This window comes from Schistosoma haematobium, chromosome 7 (assembly GCF_000699445.3).
Source record: "Schistosoma haematobium chromosome 7, whole genome shotgun sequence".
Taxonomy (NCBI): domain Eukaryota; kingdom Metazoa; phylum Platyhelminthes; class Trematoda; order Strigeidida; family Schistosomatidae; genus Schistosoma; species Schistosoma haematobium.
The window spans coordinates 6,360,773-6,387,300 of record NC_067202.1 but is presented as its reverse complement, the minus strand read 5'-3'; the positions used below and the strand labels follow the sequence as shown (position 1 = coordinate 6,387,300).

At 36.9% G+C, this 26,528-nt stretch overlaps 1 protein-coding gene across 4 annotated transcripts in view; it reads right to left on the bottom strand.

Moving 5' to 3' along the window:
* Window positions 1-17,609, bottom strand: part of PRMT3_1 (Protein arginine N-methyltransferase 3) — a gene marked incomplete at its 5' end in the record, with an annotated part of 30,609 nt that extends 13,000 nt beyond the window's left edge. For 2 of the 4 annotated variants that reach the window (XM_051217881.1, XM_051217879.1), the window contains 8 exons: window positions 3,669-3,864; window positions 6,098-6,240; window positions 7,847-8,003; window positions 9,965-10,067; window positions 11,651-16,842; window positions 16,884-16,996; window positions 17,030-17,300; window positions 17,335-17,609. Coding sequence is in view for 3 of the 4 variants with exons in the window: in XM_051217879.1 (XP_051064310.1) it covers window positions 3,669-3,864; window positions 6,098-6,240; window positions 7,847-8,003; window positions 9,965-10,067; window positions 11,651-11,911 (860 nt within the window). Of the gene's footprint in view, window positions 1-3,668; window positions 3,865-5,445; window positions 6,241-7,846; window positions 8,004-9,964; window positions 10,068-11,650; window positions 16,843-16,883; window positions 16,997-17,029; window positions 17,301-17,334 lie in introns of those variants that run through there. The other 2 variants (XM_051217880.1, XM_012939196.2) reach the window with 2 other exon arrangements.
* Window positions 17,610-26,528: the final 8,919 nt, after the last annotated feature.

Sequence of the window (26,528 nt, the reverse complement as noted above, 5' to 3'; positions counted from 1 at the left end):
CGGCAAGGACAAGTTTCCTATTTCTGACGTCTACCAGTATTTTGTGGAATTGCAGAAAATCAATGCCGATTATAGGAACGAGGATGTCCGCTATGATGAAACTCCAGGAAAAATTAGATTTAGGACCGAAATTTAATTGCAACCGCCTTTTGCCGTACGTTTTGATGTCAGACCTGTTTGCAGCTTGTAGTTTTAGTTTGGGGTCAGGTGTGTTTTTCTCGAGTGCAGTAGGTGGTACTACACTAACCTCTGCCCCAGTGTCGACTAAAAACTGTGTGCCGGTTCTTTTGTCTGTAACATATAATAGACGACTGTCTTGAGAGTTGTGGTCAGTGAGTGCAGTCGTCATTAACCTACGGTCTTGACGTTCCTTTTTCTGTGTGCTTGCAAAGTTACAAGGCGGAGTACATTTTCTAGCTTGTTTACCATATGTTCTATGGTACCAACAAATGTTGTGTCTAGTAGTGCTTGGACTACGTCGTCTACGGCTTGTGGATGTTCCTCTACGCTTGCTGTGGGAGGCATTCAATAATTGGATCTGAGCTATCTGTTTCGTAAGGGTATCAACTGATCGTCGTAACTCGGCGATCTCGTCAGCTGAGCTTGGTTGGATTTGAGATACAAGGTGAGTCTTGGACCGTTCGTAAATTCTGTCGGCTATGCCTGCTAGTCTATCAAAATCAACGTCTTCGTCTCCAATTGCTAGTATCTGTTGAATGTTTTGAGGGAGACGTCTGAGCCACAATTGATATAGTAGACGTTTGTCTACTGTACGATTTCCTAATAAGTTTGTCATGTGGCGTTTTAACTGTGACGGTGTATTGTCACCTAGCTCCACGTTGGCTAAAAGTTGATCAATTGTCTGTTGGTCGGTGAGAGATGTGACACGAATGACCTCTCTTTTTAGACAATCGAATGGTGAGTCAGGATCCGGCTTAAAAATGACATCCGGCACTTGTTCAATGACGTCATCTGGCAGCAGTGGATTTGCATAACTAAATTTCGTACTCTGGTTTGTGATTTTGTTTGCTACAAAAAAGCTTTCTAAGCGAGCAAACCAGAGTTCAGCCTTTCGTGGATTAAAAATGGGTAAAGGTACAGAGATGGCACCCACGGAAATAGATTTAGATGAAAGGCTTAGCGAATTATCAAGTGCCATGATACGAAGAAGCAATAGTAATAATAAGCCGAGGATTGTAATATACAATATGAAGAGAAATCAAAAATAACAACAAGAAATATATATATAAGACTCACCGAAAAGAAAAATTGTCACTTTGGGCATATGTATGAGAATATACAGTAATAATTCCAAAGGGAAAATATTATGAGTGAATTTATTATGACTGTCAATGGATTGTTATTAATTATAATAATAATTCCAATATGAAGTTCTTTATGATACTCTTGAGGAGAATGCAGCAGACTTTGTAGGAAAATGGTGCGCGTTCTAAAGGCGGGTCACCAAAATGTTGAGGATGATGTCCTCAATATCTGACTCCAAATAATAATATCCCGTAACTGAGTATTTTAGGTAGGCTTAATCTCCTAGTAGAATTGCGAATTTACTCGAGATTATTAAAAAGCCTGAACACCAGTTATAGAGATAGTTTATTGATAATGAATAACAATAATCCACAAGCGTACGGTGAGCAAGCACACGATGCAACAGAGAGTGTTAGTGAGTCTGTTAAAAAATCCATATATATTTGAGAGTTAATCGGGTGTGGATAGATTATCGATTATCTGAACATTGAGACCAATAGGAAGATAGCTTAAGAGTTAATGTACAGACATACTTTCGATCATACACACCGAAATTAACATAGTGAATTGAGTCTGAGTTACAATGACTAGATAAATGATACAGTAGTCAAATGGGCTTGCCACAGGTTCAAACCTGAGTCTTAATGGATGGAAGTCAAACTCTCAACTACTGAGCTACGCAGCTGGGTGGTTTAGACTTTGTGGATTACAGCCAGTGAGTGTAGCAGCAGACTTTGCAGCTATGGGTCTCAACATTCACAACGTAAAAAGCAAGATCCTGAAATACAACATAGTAAGCAGGAACCAAATCGCGCTTGACAACGAAGCTCTGGAAGAGATGGCTCTTACGCATCTGGACAACATCAGTTGTAAACAAGGGAAATCTGATGAGGATGTGAAGGCAAAAATTGACAAAGCAAGGCCAACATTACCGCAACGGAAGAATATCTGGAACTCAATTGGACTATCACTCAAGACTAAAGTTAGAATTCTCAACACAAACGTTGAAACAGTCCCACTGTACAAAGTTGAAATTTGGAAAACTACTATAACCTGCACAAGAGGCCACAGATCGATTGGCTAGAGACCATAAGCAATTACTGACTATACCAGAAAACAAAACATATTTCAATGAAAGAGGAAATCAAGAAAAGACGCTGTAGGTAGACAATGAGTAAATCAACGTGTATAACGCAAAGCAAATCCTAGCTTGAAATCATCAAGATAAAAAGAAAAGTTAGTTGTTCAGTAATCCTGAGTGTTGCTAGCATTCCATTCTCTTAGCTGTGTTGTTTAATCGTGTGGCAGAACGCTCTGACAAAAGAAAATATAGTTTTTCCTATTGTGAGATATTCCCGTTTTTTGTTGTTAGTGACGGAACTCCTGACCTGATTTCTGAACAACAAGAAACATGGTTCTCTAGTGGTACAGAAGAAAACATAAGTAAAACTAATTTTAAAGAATAGATAAATGAAACACTGATGGACTCATCATACCAAATTAATGCTCGTATTTTTCCTTTACTAGTGGGACACAAAATTGCCTAAAATGAACGATTTATCTGCGTATACGATTCGCTCACTCTATACTAGATGCTCAGCCAGAACTATTCTACAAAGCTTCAACAAAACTCAAACCAAGGACACGTGACTCGCCTGACTAGTACGTGTGTGATGTACGCTACTTATGTTGGCAGATATAAGTAGTATGTAATATCATTTGAAAGTGGAATGGAAGAAGGTTGAGAAGATTGAAGTGAAGGGAAGAGAGAATGAAACTGAAGGAATCAAGATAACAACAGGAATGAAGGAACAACAAAGCATGCCAGAAACAATTCGAAAATTTGCAAATGATGTATTTGATGTGTGATTTTCACATTTTATTAAACCATTGTGTGATTGTGCATTAAACGATAAATTGGTCTTCTCCACCTGAGTTCGTGTTCACTACACGTTTCTTACCCAACAACTGACAATCAAGGGGTGGGGAAATATGTATGCGACACATAAAACACCTCACTCAGTTAGTAACAACGTAGAACTTCGTACGTACGTACATCAATTCGAGTTGCCACACCACATTAGCACGGAGATGCAGTTGTCGACTCAAATTCTGTAGTGGTAGAGGTAGTAAGAGTATAAGCAGTAATCAGAAACGTTAGGGCTTAAAGATGTTATTCAAGGAGTATAATCCAGTGAAATAAATTTGGAAAGAAAATAAGGCACATGAAGAATTCAGAAGATTAGAATATGGGAGAACACAACGAGTGGATGCACTTGCGCCATTGCAAACGATTTTGAGCCATATCATAAAACACCTATCAGACTGTATAGTCTAAGAAAAAAATCAATAACCGTTTCCTCTCGACCATACAACATAAACATATAATTCAATATGCATACCTTAAAGTTTCATGCGAAGCTGCATAGATCTCGTCAGCAGCTTCTACACCGTAAACATGTGAAGCACCAGCTTGTGCAGCGATAATCGACAAGATACCTGAACCAGAGCCAACATCCAAGATAATTTTATTCTTAAAATATTTGTTTGCATTAGACAAGATGAAATTCACATAAGATTCAGTACGTACACGATCATCTATATAGATATGAAAAGAAAATCGACATGGCAAAAAATTTAAACAATTAGAAACGTAAAACTATTAAGTTTAATGTTTTTTCAACTTTCAGCCGCCAAGTTACAGGTACGAGCCCCGCTCCCACCTACTACGGTTTGAACAACCGAGTAAGCACATCACTAGTTCCCACACATAAAATGTGGCTCATACTACCCAAGTATGTGATGAGTGAGTTTACACATAAAAATGTGTTATAATATAGAGTAACCGTTTGAACTAACGCCAAAAAAAAAGATTTTAGCATAAGACAAGTGTTATCGATATGTAAAATTCCCAAACACGGATTGATATATTACTTTTATTACGCTTAGCATAGGGAAAAGAAATAAATGCCCGGTACTTCACAATTATACTCTACATAAATATTTCAACAATATATTTCAGTTGAAAAATTTCTGAAATTAGCTAACGAGTCAGTGTAATCAAACAGTATTGTCCGACTGTAACTGCTGTTTTTATACGGTGATCAGTCTTGTATATCGTGATAATCTAGAAGAGTTATATATTGGCTGGGATACTGGCTTCTTCAGTTTTCGACAAACTACGAAGTTAGTTGGTGAGCAGTAAGACCGAATCTAATAACTATAGGGTCCTAATGGGAAGTCGTATTGCTAACTGTTTGGAGTTTCGATAATAGTAAGATATTTCCGTTAAGACAACCCAAATTTATAGTGTTACCGATTTATTACAAAGGAAGGATTAGGTTAGAAATGTCAGCTCTAAATATATATCCTTACTTTTCTCCCCTCCCCCAGAAATTTCTTTCACTAGAGGTAAGGTTTGAGGCGTATAAAGCGAACACATTAAGAGCTACTCGTAAAAGGCCATATGTTAACAGGCTTAGGGAGTTGCCTGTTTTTCTGTGTGATCACGCTCATAAGCGATCAAGACCGCCACTAACCCAATTTCCTTTTCAGGTCCTTTGGGAGGTATTCTTTCATGATGTAGACAACTGGGAAGTGATAACCACCGTCACATCTTTAACAGCATGAGAGATCAACTTATTCGCAATGTTGAACGGGATAATAAAGTAGGTTGGGACCTAAAAATAGTTGAAGAACTTGGGTTTCAACAAGTCTAATTCCAAGCTTGAAATGAGCTCGGTATCACTATTCAAGTGTCTATATTATTAGCCACCGAATACGAACAGTATGACAATGTAAACTATATAATATTTCAGTCCAATAAAAAGTGGGCTAGCTTAGCGGCAATGTGGTGAACAGAACACGGGTGGGGACAATCGAATGTATTTAACACGAAATTACAGGACTTGTTAATAAAATCTAACAATCATAAAGTAAATGCTTAATTTGCAAAATGTCCATCGGTTGTCTCAAAATGACTCAGACTTCATTGTTCTTGCATTTTCATACAAATTGCATTCTGTTTCCATTCTTTACTGTTCGATCCTCTTGTCTCTTTGCTGCCAGACTTTCTGTTCACAGTTAACATTATATACTACTTATGTCAATATAAGTAGCACACACCACAGTAACGTTTTAGTCCTTGTAGCTGAGTGAAGTGACTTTAAATTCCACAAGGATCATTATTTCCTTCAATATTTCAAGTACGCCTCGCCAACGAGTTCAAACCACCACGAAATCTTCAAGCATCAATCACCCATACATTTAGTTTCAAACTACTTATATTTGTTGAAACAACTACAAAGTATTTTATAGTCTTGAGACATCTGCATATATGTAACACATGTCGTAACAGGCACTCGATATGGATCTTTATTGGTGACCAGCATACAAATTAGATGGGAATAAACTTAGCAACATCCGAATCGAAAAAATATCAAACGAAGTTACTGACTTGAAAAAACTGTTGTGATGAAAAATGCAAATTTCTTGGATAAAATGATGCAGTGCAATGATCACAATTGACAGTTCAAGTGGGAGCCTAAATTGATATAACTCGAAATTGATTAGCAGTGGAATCCAGAACGCGAAACTCGGCCTATTTAGAGCTCATCAGTTGGACATCGCTATGCTCTTGAATTATAAGTGTGATACTCCGTTAATTTGCATTTTATCGTGTTGACTTTCCTTCTTATTGTGATGAAATGAATTATTGTAACAGTTTAGGACGATGAACACATTCATGCCAAATCTTACGGTGATTAGGACCAATTATCTTTAAACCCCTTAGGGAAAAAACATCATAAAGCTAATGTTATGATCAGCTTACTTATCATTTCACCATGTATTTCAAAGTGACCATAAGATCCAAAATATGAGGAATCATTCGGTTCCATGTCGAAGTCATAATCAGGCGACTGGTCAGATGATTTTCTTCGAACTGATTGGGCAGACATAGTTGAAAGTAAACGTCTAGGAATATAGAGCAAGGATGAGAAAGATCAGTAGCATTGACCACTCACAAATTAGCGTACAAAAGAAGACAACAACAATAACGATGCCATATGATGACAAGTTTTTTAGTTAAGTCAAATAGTGGGTACGAGACGTGTATTTAGTCCCATTTGAGACTCGTCAGCCAAATGTATTTGAAAAGACGATAGAAAGATACAAACCCTTGCAAAAAAATTATACCTGTTGGAAAAGTTAGTGGCTATCTAAACTCCGCAGTTCAATCGGCAACTCGTAGGGCGTTTAAAATGAAAGACACTAGGCTCGAGTCTTAGCGCGAGCGTCGACACTGGAATGTAAGTAAATCTAGCAGATGAGTACTAAACAGGGTGAAATACGCGTCTGACTGGGTGCTCGAACCGAAGCATGTGGTTTTGTCAGAGGGTCATCCCCCGAGACGGTGACCCAAAGAACTAAACCACAAGGCAGTGGAGCAACGTTGGGAGGTATGATCCTATGATAGCCGGTGACCAAGAATATGTTCATACGCCATTTGTTCCCTTACGATCGTGAAGCCCACATGCACCACTGGTTTGGAATCATGGTTGTCTAACTCCCCTAGGTGAATTCTACGTATCCGTCATTTTAGTGTAAGACTCCCCTCCAATGTCCACCCAAGATCCTATCGAAGATCAAACACAGGATCCTCAAACCTTATGATGAGTAGATAACCTTTAGACTAGTTAGTTGGCGCCTAATAGTTTATATTTATAACTTTAGTCACGATATTGCATAACCACAATCCACTGCTACTGATTGTATTTATTTGCGTTACTAGTACAAACATACTATAATACTGTATTATGTCGTACCAGGTATCTACTAGTATCAAACACAAGTTCAGAAATTTTTCCTGTAGACTAATTCCAACTACCCAACACAAAGATGTAAATACTATGCTACTTATTTAGCAATTGCACCCTAGTAGAAATAAGTTATGCATCTCATAATTAGTTTAAATAAGAGAAGTGAACGACATTCTATACAACCTGTCTCTATGTTGCTTCCTTGCAACACATTCCCGTCAGTAAGTGAAAAAAAACTAAAATTCATAATTTCCCCTCACGATCAATTATTTCCAAATAAAATAAAATTAACTGATATAATTTTTACATAGAATAGATGTAAAATGGAATCCAGAACGCGAGTTTCGTCCTGTTTGGGACTCGTCGGTAGCTGGATCTATCTGAACCTCAGAGTAAATGTTCACTCTGGGATTTAAACACAGTGGCATTTGCTTCAACTGCCAACGAATTATCCACTTAGCTACTGAGTTAAAGCCCCAAAGTGAATATCAACTCTAGGATGCAGGTACCGTTAGCTGAAGACGAGTCCCAAAAAGGATGAAACGCCAGTCCTCGATTTCACTGCTAGCCAGTTTTCATCAATTCTACGTAAACTTTATCATAATCGGCAACGAATAAGGGCAATCCTGCATAGGATGCACATATCCCAAATAAAATTGATCAGATTTCAGTCAAGTATATCAACAACGGGATAATCCAAAATCATCATGAATAAAATTAACTAATCGAATTTTTATTCAACAAATATAACAATAATTTACTTGCAATTGTTTAACTGAGTACGTAACATTTTATTTTCTGCCATGATACGTGACATTTCTTGTGATACAGGTTGTTGAATAGTAGTTGGCTTTTCACGTACAACTATCCCAGATGACTGATCACTTCGTTGATTATCCAATAAATAGGATTCAATATCTGAGGTGGATAGGGTATGATAAGAAAAAATCAGTTGAATAGTAACAGAATCATTAACTTCGTTTCAAGCCACATATTATACATGAAGACTAGTGACAGACATTACTACTGAGACATTTACGCAAATCGAGGTATTTAGGGCTCAGAGAGTTCGAACCTGCAATTTAATAGGCTGAAATTCAACAGCTTTAACCAAAATTATGTAAATATCATGAAAAATGGGAGAAACAGTAGAAAGCTATTAATTGTAATTGGGAAAAAAGAAGTTAAAATACTAAAATTTAATGACTTAATATTTATGTAACTCTTAGTAATAGTTGGAAAATGTTTTTTTTTGCAAAATATCGACTCCAATTTTTTATCTACTTTGGTCCGAACTACTACTGGTTAGTAGTGGTAGTAGTATTATTAGCCGTCACAAAAAGTATGAAAGTTAAAAAGCTAAATCAATTCCATCAACCGACTATAGTTAGTGGGTTACGTAAAAGTGACATGGTTCACAACCGGTCATATTGATGCATGGTGTATTGATTTTTTTCGCAATTTTTCCTGAATAATTCATTACTTACTTCTCAACTGCATTCCCTATGTTCAGTTATTTATACAATTATGGGAACTCATTTACTTACGCCTGTTACTCCTCGTGGAGGAGCATAGGCAACTCACCAGCATTCTCCATTCAACTCTGTCCTGAGCAATCCTTTTCAGTTGTTTAAAGTTGCTATTCATTTTTTTCATGTCTGCTTCCAATTCTCGTCGCAGTGTTTCCTTTGGCCTTCCTCTTTTCCTTTTCTTTTCAGGATTCTAAGTCAGCGCTTGCCACGCGACGCAGTTTGATGGGTTTCTCAATGTATGTCCTATCCATTTCCAACGTCTTTTGCTAATTTCCTCTTCAACTGGAATCTGGTTTGCTCTCTCTCTCTCACAGTAGGTTCTTTGTGATGGTATCCATCCAACGGACATCCAGTATCTTACGTAGACAATTGTTTATAAATACTTGTACATTTTTGATGATGGTTGTAGTAGTTCCCGAAGTTCCAGCTCCGTATTGTAGAACTTTCTTGACGTTCGTATTGAAGATTGTGAGTTTGATATTGGTTGACAGTTGCTTTGAGTTTTGTATGTTCTTCAACTATAGGATTGCTGTCCTTGCTTTGCTAATCTTCGCCTTTATGTCTGCATCCGACCCTCCTTGTTTATTGACGATTCTGTCAAGGTAAGTGAAAGATTCTATATGTTCAAGAGCTTCTGCATCAAGTGTGATTGGGTTGGTGTTCCGTGTTGCATTTCAGGATCTTGTTTTTTTCCTGTGTGGGTGTTGAGGTTTACTGCTACAGAGGCTTCTGCTACACTGGTTGTATTGACCTGCATTTGTTTGCATGTATGGGATAGAAGGGCCAGGTCATCTTTGAAGTTCAAATCGTCTACTTGCAACAAAGCTGACCATTGTATTATGGATACCACTCATTATTTCGCCTTTCATTTTGGTAATTTCCTCTGTATGCATGATTTGAAGTAATTCGGACTAATGTATATTTTCATGATTTTAGGTCACAAACTGATTTTAATTAGATCACAAATGAAAACGTGTAAGGGTTCTCATACTAGAACGAAACTGCTTTTCAGTGCTTCTAGGTTTTCAGTAATGGTCTAACTAAGATCAGTCTGTAAATTAAAACTAAGGAAATTCTATAACCTCCACAAAACCCCATGTTGATCATAAATTTTTGTTGTGTATTTTGTATATACAGACATCATATAGATTCCAAAACGAATGATCAGTGTAACAAACGTATACCTCACAGATTTATTAATCAGTCAGTTCAAGGTAAAATAGAACCTTAAGTCGTTAGATATGTAAAATGACAACTGATTTTCTTTTTCGTACGTCTGTTTTGGGGATATAATGTATATGAGAACTTTTTACTACGACAAAAATACCCAAAGAAGAAAACACCCACCAATCGATAGAACTTCATCATCCGGTAGAACTGGATAGAGTAGATCTAAGGAGTCAGTTTTCCAAACCATATCATAAAATGCTTGACGTAAATCCACTGGTTTCTAAAATATGCATAAATACGTACAAGTTATTCTTTTTTCTCTGTAAAACAACTACAGATAATTGATGTTAATAAGTGTAAGTAATTTTTTAAAGCTACACTACATTAACCTTAGCACTGATTCAAGTGAAAAAAAAACCAGTAAGATATGGACAAATAACAAGAAAAGATCTACTTAATTGGTTAATTAATCACGAAATTGATCACAATTCGCAGAGTTCAACGTGTAACAGAAACTGTTAGAAGTTATGTGTATATTGAAGGAGCTTAGTATATCATAAGTACTCTGTTATTTAATAGAACACAAAGTTTGGCGTAACTGGGCACTACCAAGAGAAAAGAAATGTGCGCTACACAAAATAAAGCGATTACATATGTATATATATATATACATGATATTGCCCGAGTGCTCAAACCGACGAAGATGGTTTTTTAGGAGGCCATACACTGAGCCTTCGACCTAAAGGTCTGATCTACAAGGCAGTAGAGCAACGTCAGGAGATGCAGACCCATGGTAGCCGGTGACCAATAATTGATTCATACGCCATTTGTTCTCTTAAGATCCTGGAGCCCATGTGCACCGTTGGTTTGGAATGAGGGTTTTCCAAATCCTCTAGGGAGAGCTGACTCTCCCGTTAACTGAGTATTTAACACAGGCTGAATCTCCAAGTAGTATTATGAATTTACTTGAGATTATTCCAAAGCCAGAACACCAGTTGTAGAGACAGTTTATTGTTAATGATTAGTAAAAATCCGCAAGCGCGACGAAAAGCAAGCACACAGAGAAACCAGTGATTGCATGTGTGTCAAAAAATCCATATAATATTTATAAGTGTTAATCGATTGTGAGCAAAGGTTGATGTGCAGAAATGCACTGAATCAAACTCACATATAATTTTACATAGTGGATTAAATGTCTAAATTACAGCGAGTAGACAAATAATAAAATAGTTGAATGGGCTTACTACAGTTTCACAAGTATGGAGGGAAACTGCTTTCATTGACGTATTGTAGACCCAGTTCTTTATAGAAAGACTAACATCACGACAACAGCAAAGATAGCCAAGATAAGCATAAGCCGACCTGGTTTTCAATATACGTAGACAGATCCCATCACCCACGTCACCATCAGTACACTCAACTACCCAGGTACACAAATTTTTAACTACTTTTAGCAGCTTGCCACCACGAGAACTTTGTACTTAGATGGTGAAAGCTACATACCAAACTACGGACATCAACGGGTAGGTAAGTATCAGCTTTAATAAACGACTCATAAAAAATACTGGTATCTATTGTCAACAAAAGATATATCCGTTTCATTTAATTATTACCTAAAACTGATATGTGATGGTGAAGGTGAAATATGATTGGTCACCGAGAGTGTGTGATTTCCTTTACCCTCATTGATTTCTACTCTGGACTCACTGAGAGTGACTGCTTGTGTTTATGTCCATACTCTGATCTCTATTTTGGGTCGTGAATCCTGGATCTGATTCGACGTGACTAGTCTTATTATCGTGGCATACCTGGGAGAAAAATGTTTTAAACCACCCATCATATCAAAAACACTATTGAACTTACAGTTTTGCGAACAAAATTAACAAATCGAATCCAATCATATTGATCACTGAAAATACTTTTGCCTTCACCGTCTAAAAAATTGACCCAATCATGTTGAAGGGTAAGATGTTGAAAAAATAATGGAGCTGTGTTAAAATTATTCTCACACATTAAACAAGTATACTTTTCAGATGAAAGCGAATCAGGCAGTGTGACTTCTTGCCAATCATCTGAATCACAGTCGTATTCCATTGGATTTGAATTGGTAATCGATTTGTTCATATCTAGAATAAGAAAAATATATCGACACTAAAATAGGTGATGACAACAGAAAAGTTAGTGATTTTGAGAACCAATTAATTACACTTGATTTTATGAATATTGCGTAAGCCCTAAGTTGAATGCTAACAACTTTCGATATGTCTTGGAAGAAGAGTCAGTAATTTTATGCACCGATATGATGTTAGAATCCGCTTAATCTTAGCTCCTCTATAATTTACTCCTGGCAATCAATATTGTATGCCGTAATGGGCGGTGATGGTTAAGGATGATTAAAACATCTAATCGTCTTAGCTGATGAAAGTTTATAGCCTTGTCATCAGTAGATTTATTCTTTCTACCCAGTACAATGAGTATCATGTCAGTGGTCCTACAACTTGCCACCAGGGCTCTGAAGATACATATGATCAAATACCCGAGGTGGGTATATATCTACTTTCACAGGTTATTTTGTGGTTGCATAATAATGCAGGGCGGATTGCTGGTTTTGGTTGGAATTTGTAGATAGTGGCTAAAATCTGAGTATTTGAATCCCAATGTCAAATTGTAGCAGAGATAGTAACATATAAGCTTACGTGCACAATGCTACCAATGTGAATTATACTTAATCTTTTGAGGCAGTGAATCTTTATCGGCTGGGATGATTGGGACATGTATTAAGTGTACTTATGCACTGACTACCTTGACTCATGAAAGTGGCTAGTGTACGAGTAGGTTGAGAAAAAGCTAGAGGCTGCTAAATCAAGACGTGGCATCGGTGGATGAAGAAACTGACCGTCGGATTCAATCATGTAGGTAGGTTCAGACTACATAGTTGGAGTTCACGCCAACGTTTAGAGACTTTGAAATAACATGACTCAAGATGTTAACAATGGTACAGGTACAATCATTCTTTGTATTCCTTCAAGTCCTAAACTTCTAAATCCATCATATGTTTTCTTTTAATTACTTCACTAATATGTATTTTCTTCTCGAATTACATCTTGGATACCTAATCTATTCGATTACCATTGATACTGTTACTACCTCTACTAATGAGATGTGTCATAGCAATTTCATTTCGCTATGCTAACGCTGCATGAATGCATTTGACTGACTTGGTCTCTTGCACCCAGATAGTTGGATCAAGTTAAATAAATTTATTCATCAAATGGTTATGAATTGATCATGTTTATCAATGTACCAAACTTAATTAAAAATTTATATACAATAAACATAGATGAACAATGTAGTTGGACAGGCAAGTAAACAGATTAGTAGAATCATTGTTACACGGAAATGTATGCAACTTTGAAAATATCATCATTCAATGTCAAGCGTTCGTCTCAACAACAACAAAAAGAATATATTTACTTTGCTGAACAATTTTATTATGATAAGTATAATGAACTACGTTAATATACAATATATACACAAAGTATTTGATTCAATAACTAACTATATATATGGTTATTTTGACGAAACTTTAATATTTAAACTATCATTATTGAAACTTTCCCTGGAATTTTACAGTGACATCAGTTGCATCAACTTCAAAATAATCTATAAGGTTAGAATTTACAGAACACTACGAATTACCCAGAATTAGGAAGTGTTGAAAACTAAGTGATATACCTGACAACTGGTTGTAGTCTTTGCATATACGGAAGCTACTTACCTATCGGGTACATAATCATGTACTTGGCTTCGAGTCACACTATGTGTAACGGTTAATGATACTACATGGTCGTCTAAACCAAAGTAGCTAGAGTGGGCCTTGAATCTGCGATGTAATGGTTAAGTTAAGCGTCTTAATCACTAAGTCACCACTTCGAAAGTGTTTCACAATAGCATAGGTAGTATATATGGACTCATTCTTTACCTTCCTACAGATTTTAATTTTATACCATACTTTTTATCCCAGTCCTTCGAACCACTTTTACTACTTCTCTCTGACTACCGGTACTAGTTTACCCATTTCGCTATGCCGATGTCAGTTATGCCGCAGCTTGGACCGATCCAAGACATCCACTAGATATTATGTGGTTGATGTCCGGCCGATTATCTACAAGACAGATGCAAATATTATTACACATTAGTTTATGTACATTCTTGGTTGGTATACGTACCAATGTGGGGAACTAATAGTTGTTGCTAAGAGACAACTACCATGTTAAATGGTATTCATTCCCACTAATAACAGTATTTAAACACATAAACATTGGTACAAGAGGGCACCAAATATGTATGAGCAACATAAGTCATCCGATTTGCTTAAGGGCTGGGATAGTGCCCGGGTTCCCGAACCGAAGCAGGTAGTTATCCTAAGGGGTCACGCCCCGAGCCTTCGACCTAAAGGACTAGTCCACAAGGCAGTGGAGCAATGAAAGGAGACGCAGTCCCATGGTAGCCGGTGGTCAGCAATAGGTTCATACGCCAATTGTTTTCTTAGGATCCTCGAGCTCACAACGGCGTAGGTGTATACACTCTTTATCTTACATTAAGCCGTGAGATTAAAATTACTTTATGCCTTTCTTTCTACGAACCGATTCTTCCTTCCTGTATCATATCCTTATAAGCAATTTTTTTCATATATTACTACCAGTGAAGTAACTGTTCCTATGAATTTGGTGTTCATCTTGTTGTGCTAATGAGGTCCTACGTTGTAGATGATTGAATTACTGATTTGACCGTTTGAAAAATACTAATAGGACAGCCAAGTTTCACATAAGATATGGTTCGTATCAAATTACAAGGCGGTAAATTCTTATTGTGCACATAGTGGATATAATTTAGATTTAGTAAGTTTAAGAGAGAATAAAGCATTACATTCGAATGAAAGCACCAATTGAAATAACTAATGAGTAAAAATTCCCAGTATAAAGTGAACAAGCATTAAAGATTCGTTTCTTCCATTCAGCCAACATTGCAAATCGATGGAGCTTCGGTGCATCATCATTCGATAAGTGAAGTGGTCGACACGCTCAATTACTTTTCTCTATAAGATCAGTTCTGTGCGATGACCCATACCAATCCTACAGAGACACTGCATTTAAAAAGAGCAAAACGCATTTCAATCGTGTTTGCTTAGCTGATCAAGGCGTTTGAAAGAATGTCCCATGCCGGGTACTATCAAGACCGGATTATCATTCGCCTATTCAAAGTCAATAAGTGAATCTTCTGGCGGGAGATCTATAACTCAGACGTCAAACAAAGTAACTTTTATCTCTAAACGAGTAACAGTGACAAAATGATATTAAGTGAAATAGAGTTTTGTTAGCCAGAATACGAAGTATAACAGTGCTTCTGCAGGCACAAAATAACTGAGATTAAAGATATCGAGAAATAGACTAAGTTGAAAATAACACATTTCATCTGAACGATACTTGCATCTAGGCAACAGGTATCGGAAATTGAAGCCGACCATAAATTACTTCGTAATGTGCGCAAATAACATCATCTTATTTGCCAAGAAAAACTGCATTACAAACTTATATGGTACTACATATGACGAAATGAAAGATGTTATGAAGAACATAAAACTATGGGGTCCAAAAACAAGGAATAGAACTGAGTGCATTGAAGGAACGACGCACTTAAAAAGTATTTCAAGTTATCTTATTATTTGTCTATGGAGCTAAAAGAACCATAAATATTAACATGAATGACATCAGATGATTTTTTTACATCTTACTATCCTGACAGATGTGGTTTCTCAGACCGACTTACACATACACCAACTGCATCGTACCAAAGAAACCATGGACCAAAATATTTTTCGTAATATGGACCAGTCACTAGTTTATTTTCCTTAGTCAATGTCATTCAGTACCTAAAATATTTAGTGACCATGCAGTTAGTCTAGATTCTTCTACATTCTTTTTACCACTACTGCCAAACACGAAATTGGAAAGAAAGAAGAATAAATTGTTCAGAACCGTATACTACTTGACGGCCTAAGAATATTAATAATACAAAAAGAATCGTAGTTTAAAAGTACGACTCAAAAGGAACAAATGATATCAAGATATGAAAAATTAGGAATGATGCTTAACTCAAGATTTAAACTTAGAGAATCGATACAATTTCACTACCGTAACTGGCTGTGTATCAAATGATTTTTAGGGCTAATAAATAACCCTTCATCTAGTTACAAAACTTTGACTTGTGTTATGTTTAAAGTTATTTAATTTCATAAACTAGATAAAACCATAAATGAAATACTAAAGCATAAATAACATTGAAGTAACATATCGATAATGTAGAATGAGATCCGGTTATCTAGAGTATTGTGAATTTAATACTAAGAGTATAAAAACCGAGGATTACTAATGAACTGACATACAACTATTAGATTGTTTTTACAAAGAGCTAATATTATTTTAGCCTTCCATATATATATTGAAAGCCTAGATATTAATTCCTCATAAAACTACCCATGAGGAGCCTAAGAATCTGTCGAAAGTTTGTAAAGTAGTTTTTATGCCGAGTTTAACAAGAAAAAGTATGTACTCCACTATCAAACAATTGGATAAGCAGTCTTCAAAACTAAGCGTTCAAGCAGCAAAATCTAGAAATAAGTAATGAAGATCGAGTTTAGACTAAATTGGCGGACAAGAACCTATTTCTTACTAAAGTCCATGTCAATATTTTCTATTTAACACTAAACTAAGAAGCGAAATAAGAACACAGTTGAATAGTGATAAGACTAAAACATTACTATGGAGAAAACATGACTCAAAATCTTATAGTTAAAGGAATTGCATTTCTCTTTACATATGTGGAGTGAAAAAGTATGAAACTAGAAAGACTGTATGTTAAATGAATAAATATATATTACTAAACGTTAACGGTTAACTATTCTGCCATAATGATCCCCGTATGTGCAATAATGATTTCTACTGTCTCTCGAAGGCTTAAATTTTCTGTCTTCAGGATAAGGATATGGCCATTATCTAGAAAAAATTTGGATAAGCTACAAGTGTTTATGGTATACCATATGAAATTTCAACTTCAGGAGGGTTACTGTCTGAGAGTACATTGATCTTTACTAGCATATTAGTACTGGATGCTCGCCACCTCGGTTCACTGAGTATGCTACAAAGGTGTCTACAAAATTTTTGTTATCATATACATACTAACCTAATAGACTCTGTTTTCTGTAGTAACGGATTAAAACGAAATGACATTTTAATAACTGGTTTAAAATTTAACTGTTTGAGAATGGTTTTAGAAACTCTGCTATCGTCGACAGCTAACGGAGAGCGGAAATATTTGATCGAACGTGGTAGTCGCCAAGATTTCTGAAAAGACATTCTGTATCGGCCTAGCCTGACGAAACTTTCAATGTTGGGGGACCGGGGAAAGCAGAGTAAACAAAGAAAGCTGGAATGAAGAACAAGGAGAAAATGAGCTGATGACTCAGTAAGCACATGGAATGCACTTACATTTATTAATGGAAACAGTAGACAGCAGTCAGCAATACCATATGTGTAAATTAAGACAATTCAACATATAACACTAGGCAAGGATAAGAATACAGCCAGCTGCCAGTTGGAAGTCGCGCCACGTCTATGTTAGGATTCCTATTGGTTGATTTTTCAAGCGTTTGAGTTGGTGGCGATCTTCACTCTTTAGTAATGAGGGTGGGAGGTCAAGTAACTTATATGAACCCTCGTAATTTGTAGTACTGCGAAGAAGTAATCTAGCTTTGAATATATCAACTGATCGTGTAGGTATTACTTATTCTGGTAGAAATTTCTATCAATTAATTAAGTGATGAGAGAAACAATACCCCAGACGTAAACAATTTGGTCTCAGTTTCGAAGTTTCTTGCAATATCCTCCCACATAATCAGTTCTGGATGATAGGAAAGAGTGAAACATTATTACCAAATCATAGCTCACTATACGATAAGCAAGTATTAGGTTACCTCATAACCTACGGTATAGTGGAAATAGGTTAAGATGTTCCAGTCTGTCTTCATAAGGTCAGTGAAACATATAGTGGCATCCAAGTTCAATGAATTTTGTAACGAAAAAATAAGGATCACATTTTTTCTCCCTATATATGACACTATATGTAGTCACACATAGTGCGGTACACTACAACTTAGACAAGACGCTGGAGAAAAGGACCTAATAATTGTTGATTTTCAGGTTGTAAGGCCTCGACAGGGAATGTTACTTAAGCCACTCTGGGTGCAGCACGAAGCCATTTAAATAGGCGTCGGGTCTGTTACACATATGTCCGAAGGTCGCTTGATAAGCGGTCGGAACTAGGTGTACAGATTGACTAGACCAAGCCAGATATAATCGCAGTCACAGAAACGTGAATGACACAGTCTATGGATAGTATGGAACTTGATTTTGAGGGCTTTACGTTAGCAAGAGCTGACAGAATCCGGAAGCGTAAATGAGGGGAAGTAGCTCTAATAATGAGGAATGCTATTCCATTTGCAGTTATCGACAGTGTATCCCATGATAGTGGGACATGTGGATTAGTTAGTTGCCGCTTGAAATGCAAGGGACGATGGCTGCTAATTGGTTTGATCTATCGCAGTCCAAGCTGTGATGTAAATGAAGTCTTGCTAAACAGTCTCACAAAGTGGACGATGTCTAATCCTGAGGGGACTTCAAAGCACCCATGGCCATTATATAATTGCCAAAAACGAGCACGCATCAGCTCAACCCAGACCTAACGTCTGGAAAGCAAATATGCAAGATATTATACACTCAGCATCGTCAGTATATTGGACAATAGGGCCGGAGTCTCCAATTGAAACGGCTTGGGACGCATTTCCAATTCTATACCTAAAGGTTATTGCACCGCACACACTGTGGGGCAGAGAAACTCTTTACCATGGCTCAGTAAGGAGATTTACATGCTGATCCGTTAGAGAAGAAAAATGTGGGATAGATTTAGGTTACTGGGGACTGACGAGGGAAAATCTCAGTATCGAAAAGCTCGGAATACTCGTGTCTCGACCCTCCGTAATTCTAAAAGGTTGTACGAACAGAAAGTCGTCAAGAAATTCGTATATAAACCAAAAGACAAAAAGAAGAGGAAATATTCCTGCACTATAGTACTGCTTCATCATTAGTGGAGGACGACTTTGGTAAAGCTCGAGTATTCTCAAAATAATTTAGCAGTGTATATACCACAGAAACACCCTTCCCATCAGTTCATACAAATCCCTCCCACACACACTGGACAGCGTGACCATTAGAGAGTTCGATGTCTTTGGTCTGCTAACTAAGCTCGACATAGGCAAATCCACGGGACCCGATGAACGGCATCCTAGGTTACTAAAGGAAGCGACAGACTTCGTTGCGAACCCTTTATGTATATGCTTTAATCTATCTGTAACCCAGGATCGTTTACCGAGAGACGGGAAGAACGCCATAATAAGCCCCATCTGCATGTTCTTCAGAAGTTTGATAAGATAAAAGGGAAAAGAGTTATTGGTATGGAAACGAAGTGACGATGAAGCTTCAGACGACTGATGAACATATTGTGAGCGGATTATTTACTGTTTGGTTCTAATATTTTCCTAAGAGGTTCAGTATTTATGTACTAAAATACATTGGTTGTCTCTCACTTATGTTCTCTTTCATATCAATACTAATCCCGTGTAACTCGACTAAGCCCCCCCCAACAATTCTACATAAATCATCCACAATAGTGATCTACTAGTAACGCGCATTTCATAAAAATTGTTAGAATATTGTTGTTTAATAGACCAGTTTGCAGTAAGTGTTGTTTGTTACTGTTTTGTTTTACTCATAAATAGACACTTCTGTTTGTGGCGTTAAGTCTTCTTGTTAAATCATTGGTAACTGGTGACCTCATACACCTTTTACGAAACGAAAATCTCAAGTTCGCCAGCAACACATTTCTGCGTTTCTTTTCCTTTTAGCAGCGATTGTTTTTTATATTTATAATGTTTTCATAGTAGCGTTTTACCCTAACACGGGACAATATAGGAAATAGATATTAAACATTCAACGCGGAGAAAAACCTCAATAATGGAGAAGGCAGGAAGGTCATTAACAGCCTAATCAGGCGACCTACGTACACATCATGCCCACACTGTCGCTAGTCTTGAAGAAAAACCAGATGCATCACATTTAATAATTTCCGATTTCATATTTCGAAGGTCCATATCTAGTTTTCAGAGGACTAAGGACCAAAAAACCACAAGAACAAGCAAATATGACGACCACATCTGTTGGTACCATAGAATGTGTGGCAATAAAACTAGGAAGTGTGTTTTTTTGAGTAGTTTTCCTTGTTCGAAAATGCGTCAACCAGATAGCAGTGGCGACGACTATTGCTAGTTGTGCCTTTAATCTCCTCCTCCGCATTCCTGATAGGGCCGAAGTCAATATTATCCCAGTTACATTAACCAGTAGACCCATTGCCAAATAAAGAGACTATTTATTACAAGCAACCAACAAAACTCAAGTGAAGATATTTAGGGAACAACTCCTGATATTGGCGTTCAGTTGGACTATAACCTACACAGTAGTAAAATCAACACACAAATAAGCAATATATTCGCCCAATTTTTATCCGAACTTCTTAAAATAATGAAACCAGACTATAACAAAAACACTACCCAGCATCCGGTAGTACATGGGATCATTAAAAAAGTCAAACAGTTTCGGCAGATCCACGTCAATCACCACCAGACCAACTTGTCGGTTCAAAGGCCGCATCTGATAAAATCACGCGGCCTGGAATAATACGTCCATTGAGTAGCCCCTGAGCAACCCATCTTCACATGGTACTTATGAAGGGTCAGGATTGGTAACTTTGTGATGATTATCGATTGTCGAATGACGTAAAATTACCTGATAGTACCCCGTCCCTTATTTGCACGACTTTTCGCCTACGTTCGCGAGAAATTTTTATGGGATCAATCTTATGTCAGTGTAATATTGGATTGTAGTAGCATCTGAGGACGTGGCAAAACTGGCTCCTTTTGATTTGTTTGAATCCTTGAGAATGCTATTCAGATTAAATAACACTTCACAGACATTCCAACGATTAATGGATGAGGTCTCTAAAGGCCTAGATTTTGTTTTCATGTATATCGACGATGTATTACTAGTTACCAGTCTACGCCTTGAACATATTGGTCACCTGCAACAACCATCTGAAAAATTTCTTAGATTATGTATAGTTCTTAATCCATTTCAATGCAATTTTTGGAGTCGAAAGCTAAGACTTTTTAGGCCACTCGACCGAAAAACATGGAATCGAAAAAGTAGATCAAAAAATTGCAGCCATAAACAATTTTTCAGAACCATAATATTTGAATAAACCTCGATGTTTCTAGAGGATTTTTAACTTCTTTCGTCAGTTAATTTCATACTGTTCGGCCATTCCACAAACCTTAATGGAGGCGTAAAGATGTAAAGTCAGAAGGTTCATATATCTTTTCTACAGTTAGACTAGCAATTGTTTCCACAACCACTTTGACTTAAATCCTGACCCGGAGACAACACTAATTCTGTGCACAGATCCGTCTGAGGTACAGTAATACAACAGCGAGTAAATAACGAGACCAAGCCACTTTCTTTTCGAAGAGACTAGAACCAACTCAAACGCGATAAAGCAATCTCAGTAGAGAACCACTAGCCATTTACTTGACAGTTAGACATTTTAAACATTTACTTCAAGATAGGGGTCTCGTGATACTCACTGATCACAAACCTTTGACGCCAAAACCGAACATTTTCTATCCAGAGAGATTCAACAGTCAGATCAAATTTCATAAGTTTCGACCAATATACAGTTTACAAAAAGTGAATCAAATGTTAAGGCAGATATTTTATCACGTTTCAACGTGGGTGCACTTTGCTCCACTGGACTGGTTCATATTAAACAGTACACGTTTACAGGCCGATTATTCTTATCTCTCTGCGTATAGATAAAATTCAAGTTGAATTTTAAATAGTGCTTAAATACTACATTCCGAGTCCACTATAATTTGCGACACTTCGACTTGCATACACAAACCATTTGTGCTGGTAGTGTACAGAAAGAGAGCTTTTGATTGTTTTCATTCATTATTTCTTCCAGGGATTCATGCTATTGTGAGACTGATAGCAGAAAGACTTGTCTAAACAGAAATGAGTCCAAATATAAATTAGTGGACCAGAATTGTTAATAGTGCTAGCGTAGTAATATACAGGGACACATAATTAGAACATTGTCAATATTCAGGTTATCCAATCGTTTTCAACATGTTCTTAACGAGTTAGTTGGCTTTTGGCTCCGTCCAACGGTTTTACTCGCATCTTTACTGAGGTGTGCCGTTTTACCAGATGGCTTATTAAATGCCTGGTAAAAGATATAATAATAGTACATTTCAGGAAAGGCAGGTACACGCCATTTCACAGCATTTGTTGGCTCACAGTATGCTTTCCAAGTAGGATCGTTAAATAGATATAATCAATAAAAGTAAATAACAGTACATTCGTGCAGATGTCTTGGAGAGTTAATGATTAGGTTTAGGCTTTAGTAATACACTGAGTACAGTCTTCAAAATATTTTTCAAAGTAGCATCGTGTCCTCGTCACATACCAGATCCAATTCGGTATAACTGTGTTAGTATTTTGGTCGTGCTAAATATTTATGCAATACAACTTTTTAAGTTTATAGCTGTTCTAAAGTAGACTTGTAGAGCTCTTGGTGTAAACTATGACTTTGAGAAACCGCGTACGTTCCAGACGCCGGAACTTCCATAGCTGCGCCCTCAGAGTAAGATTCTGAAAAAGGAGAAACAGGGGAGCAGCAAGGCAATTGGATATGAACGCTAAACAATAACATTTTGTAGTGGAACAGACAGTTGTATGATAGAATAATCTGTTATTGGCCTAATAATTATTAGGTCAAATTCATACTAGCTGTAGTTGCTAGAGTGAAATTTGATCAGAGGCTCCAGATGAGTAAAGAACAATGAGTTATGATATTTACCAGGGTGGAGCAAGTTCAAAGTTCACATCCTACTGGAAAACACTAGTTTTATAAGCATCATTTTACAAGCTTGTCTGTCAGTTACAAATTATGAACCATCGATGTGGTGTTTTAATTGACTATAGTATAAAGTATAGGTTGTCCATCAGAGTATAGGCAATCAGAGGAGTATAATGTAGGATAGATGTTTACCAAAGTAGGCAGCCAAGGGTTTTGCTGCCGTGTCCCCAAAGAGATGAATTTCTTAATTCAGGTGTACCATATGCAGTTTCAATCGCACCTCCAATAAATTCACATGCACTATAAGTATCCATCACATCATTACAACAGAATGCCATCCAACAGCAAATCGTCTGGTGGGAGAATCCCACGTAGTCGCTTCACTTTAACTAAACAGATGTTCCAAATAAGGCAAGCTCGTGATGGGAGGGCATAATAGCATGCCTGGGTTTCGCTCATTGATGTTAATAGTTTGGGCTGATCTCGACCAATGCATATATAGTGTATAGTGGTTAAGTAGGAAGATAAAATTATAATCGATATTTGGTTATGTCTTGCTTGCACAAGTAGATAAGATACAAACAAATATGTGTTTGTGATGTCTTGTGGCTATGCTAACTACTAGTTGTTATTTTAACGGACATATTGCAAATGAGCATTTACATACTTGTTAAAAATCCACGATAACCAATTGTAATCGTAGTTGGATAGGTGGTTTCATTGAATTAAATAACTAGTTAAGCTTTAATACTAATTAAAATTGGTATGAAGCAGCGAGTGTTCATAATAATTGATGAATTTAAGTGACGATAGATAAGAAAAAGAATAAGTATAGAATTTAAGAACAAAGATTATGATAATAGGTTGTGTTATTCGACGTTTTGCCCACCAGTGTAGATCACTAACTTAGATAATCTAAGCCGAGTGATTGAGGACCTACTCGAGTTGAACGGATACGGTACGACGTACCAGCTAACGTCGAAGTTACACTCCACGGTTAGTACCTAACGTGGATTCCCTTTTCGTCGTACCCAGGTGCTGTGGCTGCTTTGACGACCGTGCAACACAAACGACGTTATTACAGAAATATTTCAGTAAGAGTAGGTACGAAAAACAGAATACGAACACCATTACATGCACCAGTCCATGACGTGCAATTAACTGATGCGCGTTAGTTGTCTTCGACCCTGACCATAACTCTACAAACTGTTCGACATCCAATGGCCCGACTTCCGAATAATTTGGCTAGGGCCCAGTGACGTTTCACTGTCCTTAGAAGCATCTCCTGAGATAACCACAAATGAGTTCACTTGTTTAACGGAGGTTCATCCGCACGTAGTGGCACCAGCGGTATATGAGAAAGATGAATCTGATAGTATTATTCTACGTTATTATTATTCGCAAACAGCCTATTTGTGCATAAGTGTTGTGAAGAAATCAAGCTAGATTTCTTCAGAAATACAGCAATACACAAGTTCCAATAATGTTGTCACAATATTCTCTATATTTAGACGAGTTCTGTAGAATTTAGAATACCGAGTTGACTTTGAAGAAGGCAAATAAGGAAAGAAGGGAAATTTGAAGGATATAAACGCACAATATGTAAATGATTTAAAAGTGTGTTTGTGAAAAGAGAATAGTGATAAACGATGATGTAGGTATTGTCAGTTGAGTAAAAGTATATAAGAAAGTAAATCATTGATGCAGTAAAATATGCCTGCAGAATATGTATTTATGCAGTAATAGTTCAGAATGATGTTGTGGAAGTCTCAATTAATTGCAAGGGTAATTAACGAACAATTTGTTTGGATTATATATACGTGCTGAAAATAAAGTAAATCTGAAAAGTTAATTTAATCAAGTGTAACACACGATGATGTGTTTTTAATTATAATTTCTGGATGTGTAGGGAATAAGTTTGTTAAGGAGGAAAAGAGTAGGTCGGAATAAAAGTATACCTAATGTGTCAGAGGATCAATCATGGTAACAATAATAATAAATGTGAACACACAAAGACTTGGAACGTTTAAATAAATAGGTAGAAATAAAATAGCGAGTAAAGTTTCAAGGGTTCTACTTTGCTTTACAGTCAGTTATGTAGATATCGGATCGTGTGTATTTGAATCATTGGTAATCACATTGATATTTAATGGATGTCACAAACCACTTTCGGAAAAAAGCCGTCGAGGAGACTTCTGAGCCGAGTTATAGTTTCACTGCAACGGAGGTTTACAGGAAGTCTGTTCCACATGGTTAAATAGCGAATAATAAAACAACTTGGACGTAATTTTTTGTGGGCTCTCGTAATCGATAGATTATTCATTATATTGTGACACGACAGAGTACGAAGGGGTGAGTGCCGAAGAGTAAGAAGTGACATTTATAATTCGGTAAATAAAGATAAAGGTTAATTTAATGCGCCTAATCCATAGAGGTCCTAAATTGAGTTTCAGACATCTTTGGTTGTAATCCTAGTTGTCGGAATACCCCGGAACAGCTTTGGTGAATATTCTCTCAAAAGATTCAATTATCATCGAGTTATTATGTCTACAGTTACTGCAAACAATCACATAATCAATAATGGGTAATATGTTTTTTGTGTAGTATCTGGATTCACTGTTATCGTAATTTATCATTATAAATTCAACGAGCTTTCTTGCTTTGGATATTTGAGATGCAATCGGAGAAGTTCAAATTGATGCTGTACTTCAAACTCAAGTCACAAACAGAGTTGAGAGGTTTCAGGGTGTGTTTTTGTATAGCAAGATTTAGGATAAGTCTGCGGCCGACGTAAACAACATTCGGTGACGGATCTCACGACACAGTCCATTATTATAACTTGTTTATGTCTTTTTGGATTACCACTGAAATGCACCTTTCTTCGGCAAGAGTTGAGAATGAATAAACTACTTTTAGGTCATCGGCAAAAAGTAAAGGTTTGTTGTGTTGAAAGAGTGAGTACACGTCACAGACCAAAGAAAGAAAGAGTGGCCGGTCAGTCACGCTTCCTTGTATAACCACACCGGTTGCATCCATAGGTTCAGAGTTGCAAGGTCCAAAGCGAACGTTCTGCTAAAAAGGATTTGAGCCGTGATAAATTGGGGATTCCATACGTCAAATGAAGAAATTTTTGGAAGTTTTCGGGAGGTGCTGTAGAAAGCCTCATCAAATAAAAGTACAGATTTATCGCTGATTGACTGACGTTTATTCTTTGGGTAATTTCACCAAAACATTTCAAGTTCGATGTGGAGCATTTACGTTTAGTCATAAACTCATGCTGAGATGGATCAATCAGACAAGCCGAAAGTAAAATTATTAATAACTGTTTATGAATTGTTTTCCAATGAGTCTTGATAACGCAATAGTTTAGTTAATTCTCTAATAGTTAGCATTATCGCCACGTGATCCCGTCTTTAAATCTAGGGGCTATAAGCGATGCTTTTCATAGAGATGGATAGGCTACATAGTCCATGGAAATTCTCTGCCATTACGTTTCATGGACAGCTCAGGAATCCCGTCAGGCACACCATCATAGAACGTTTTCAGAGCAGTTATGGTCTATTTGATGTTGGTGCATATGAAATCAACTTATGATAAATGCACAGATATCAACATTGGAAAAGTATCAGTAGATGTTTCTGTTTTTGTGTCGTAT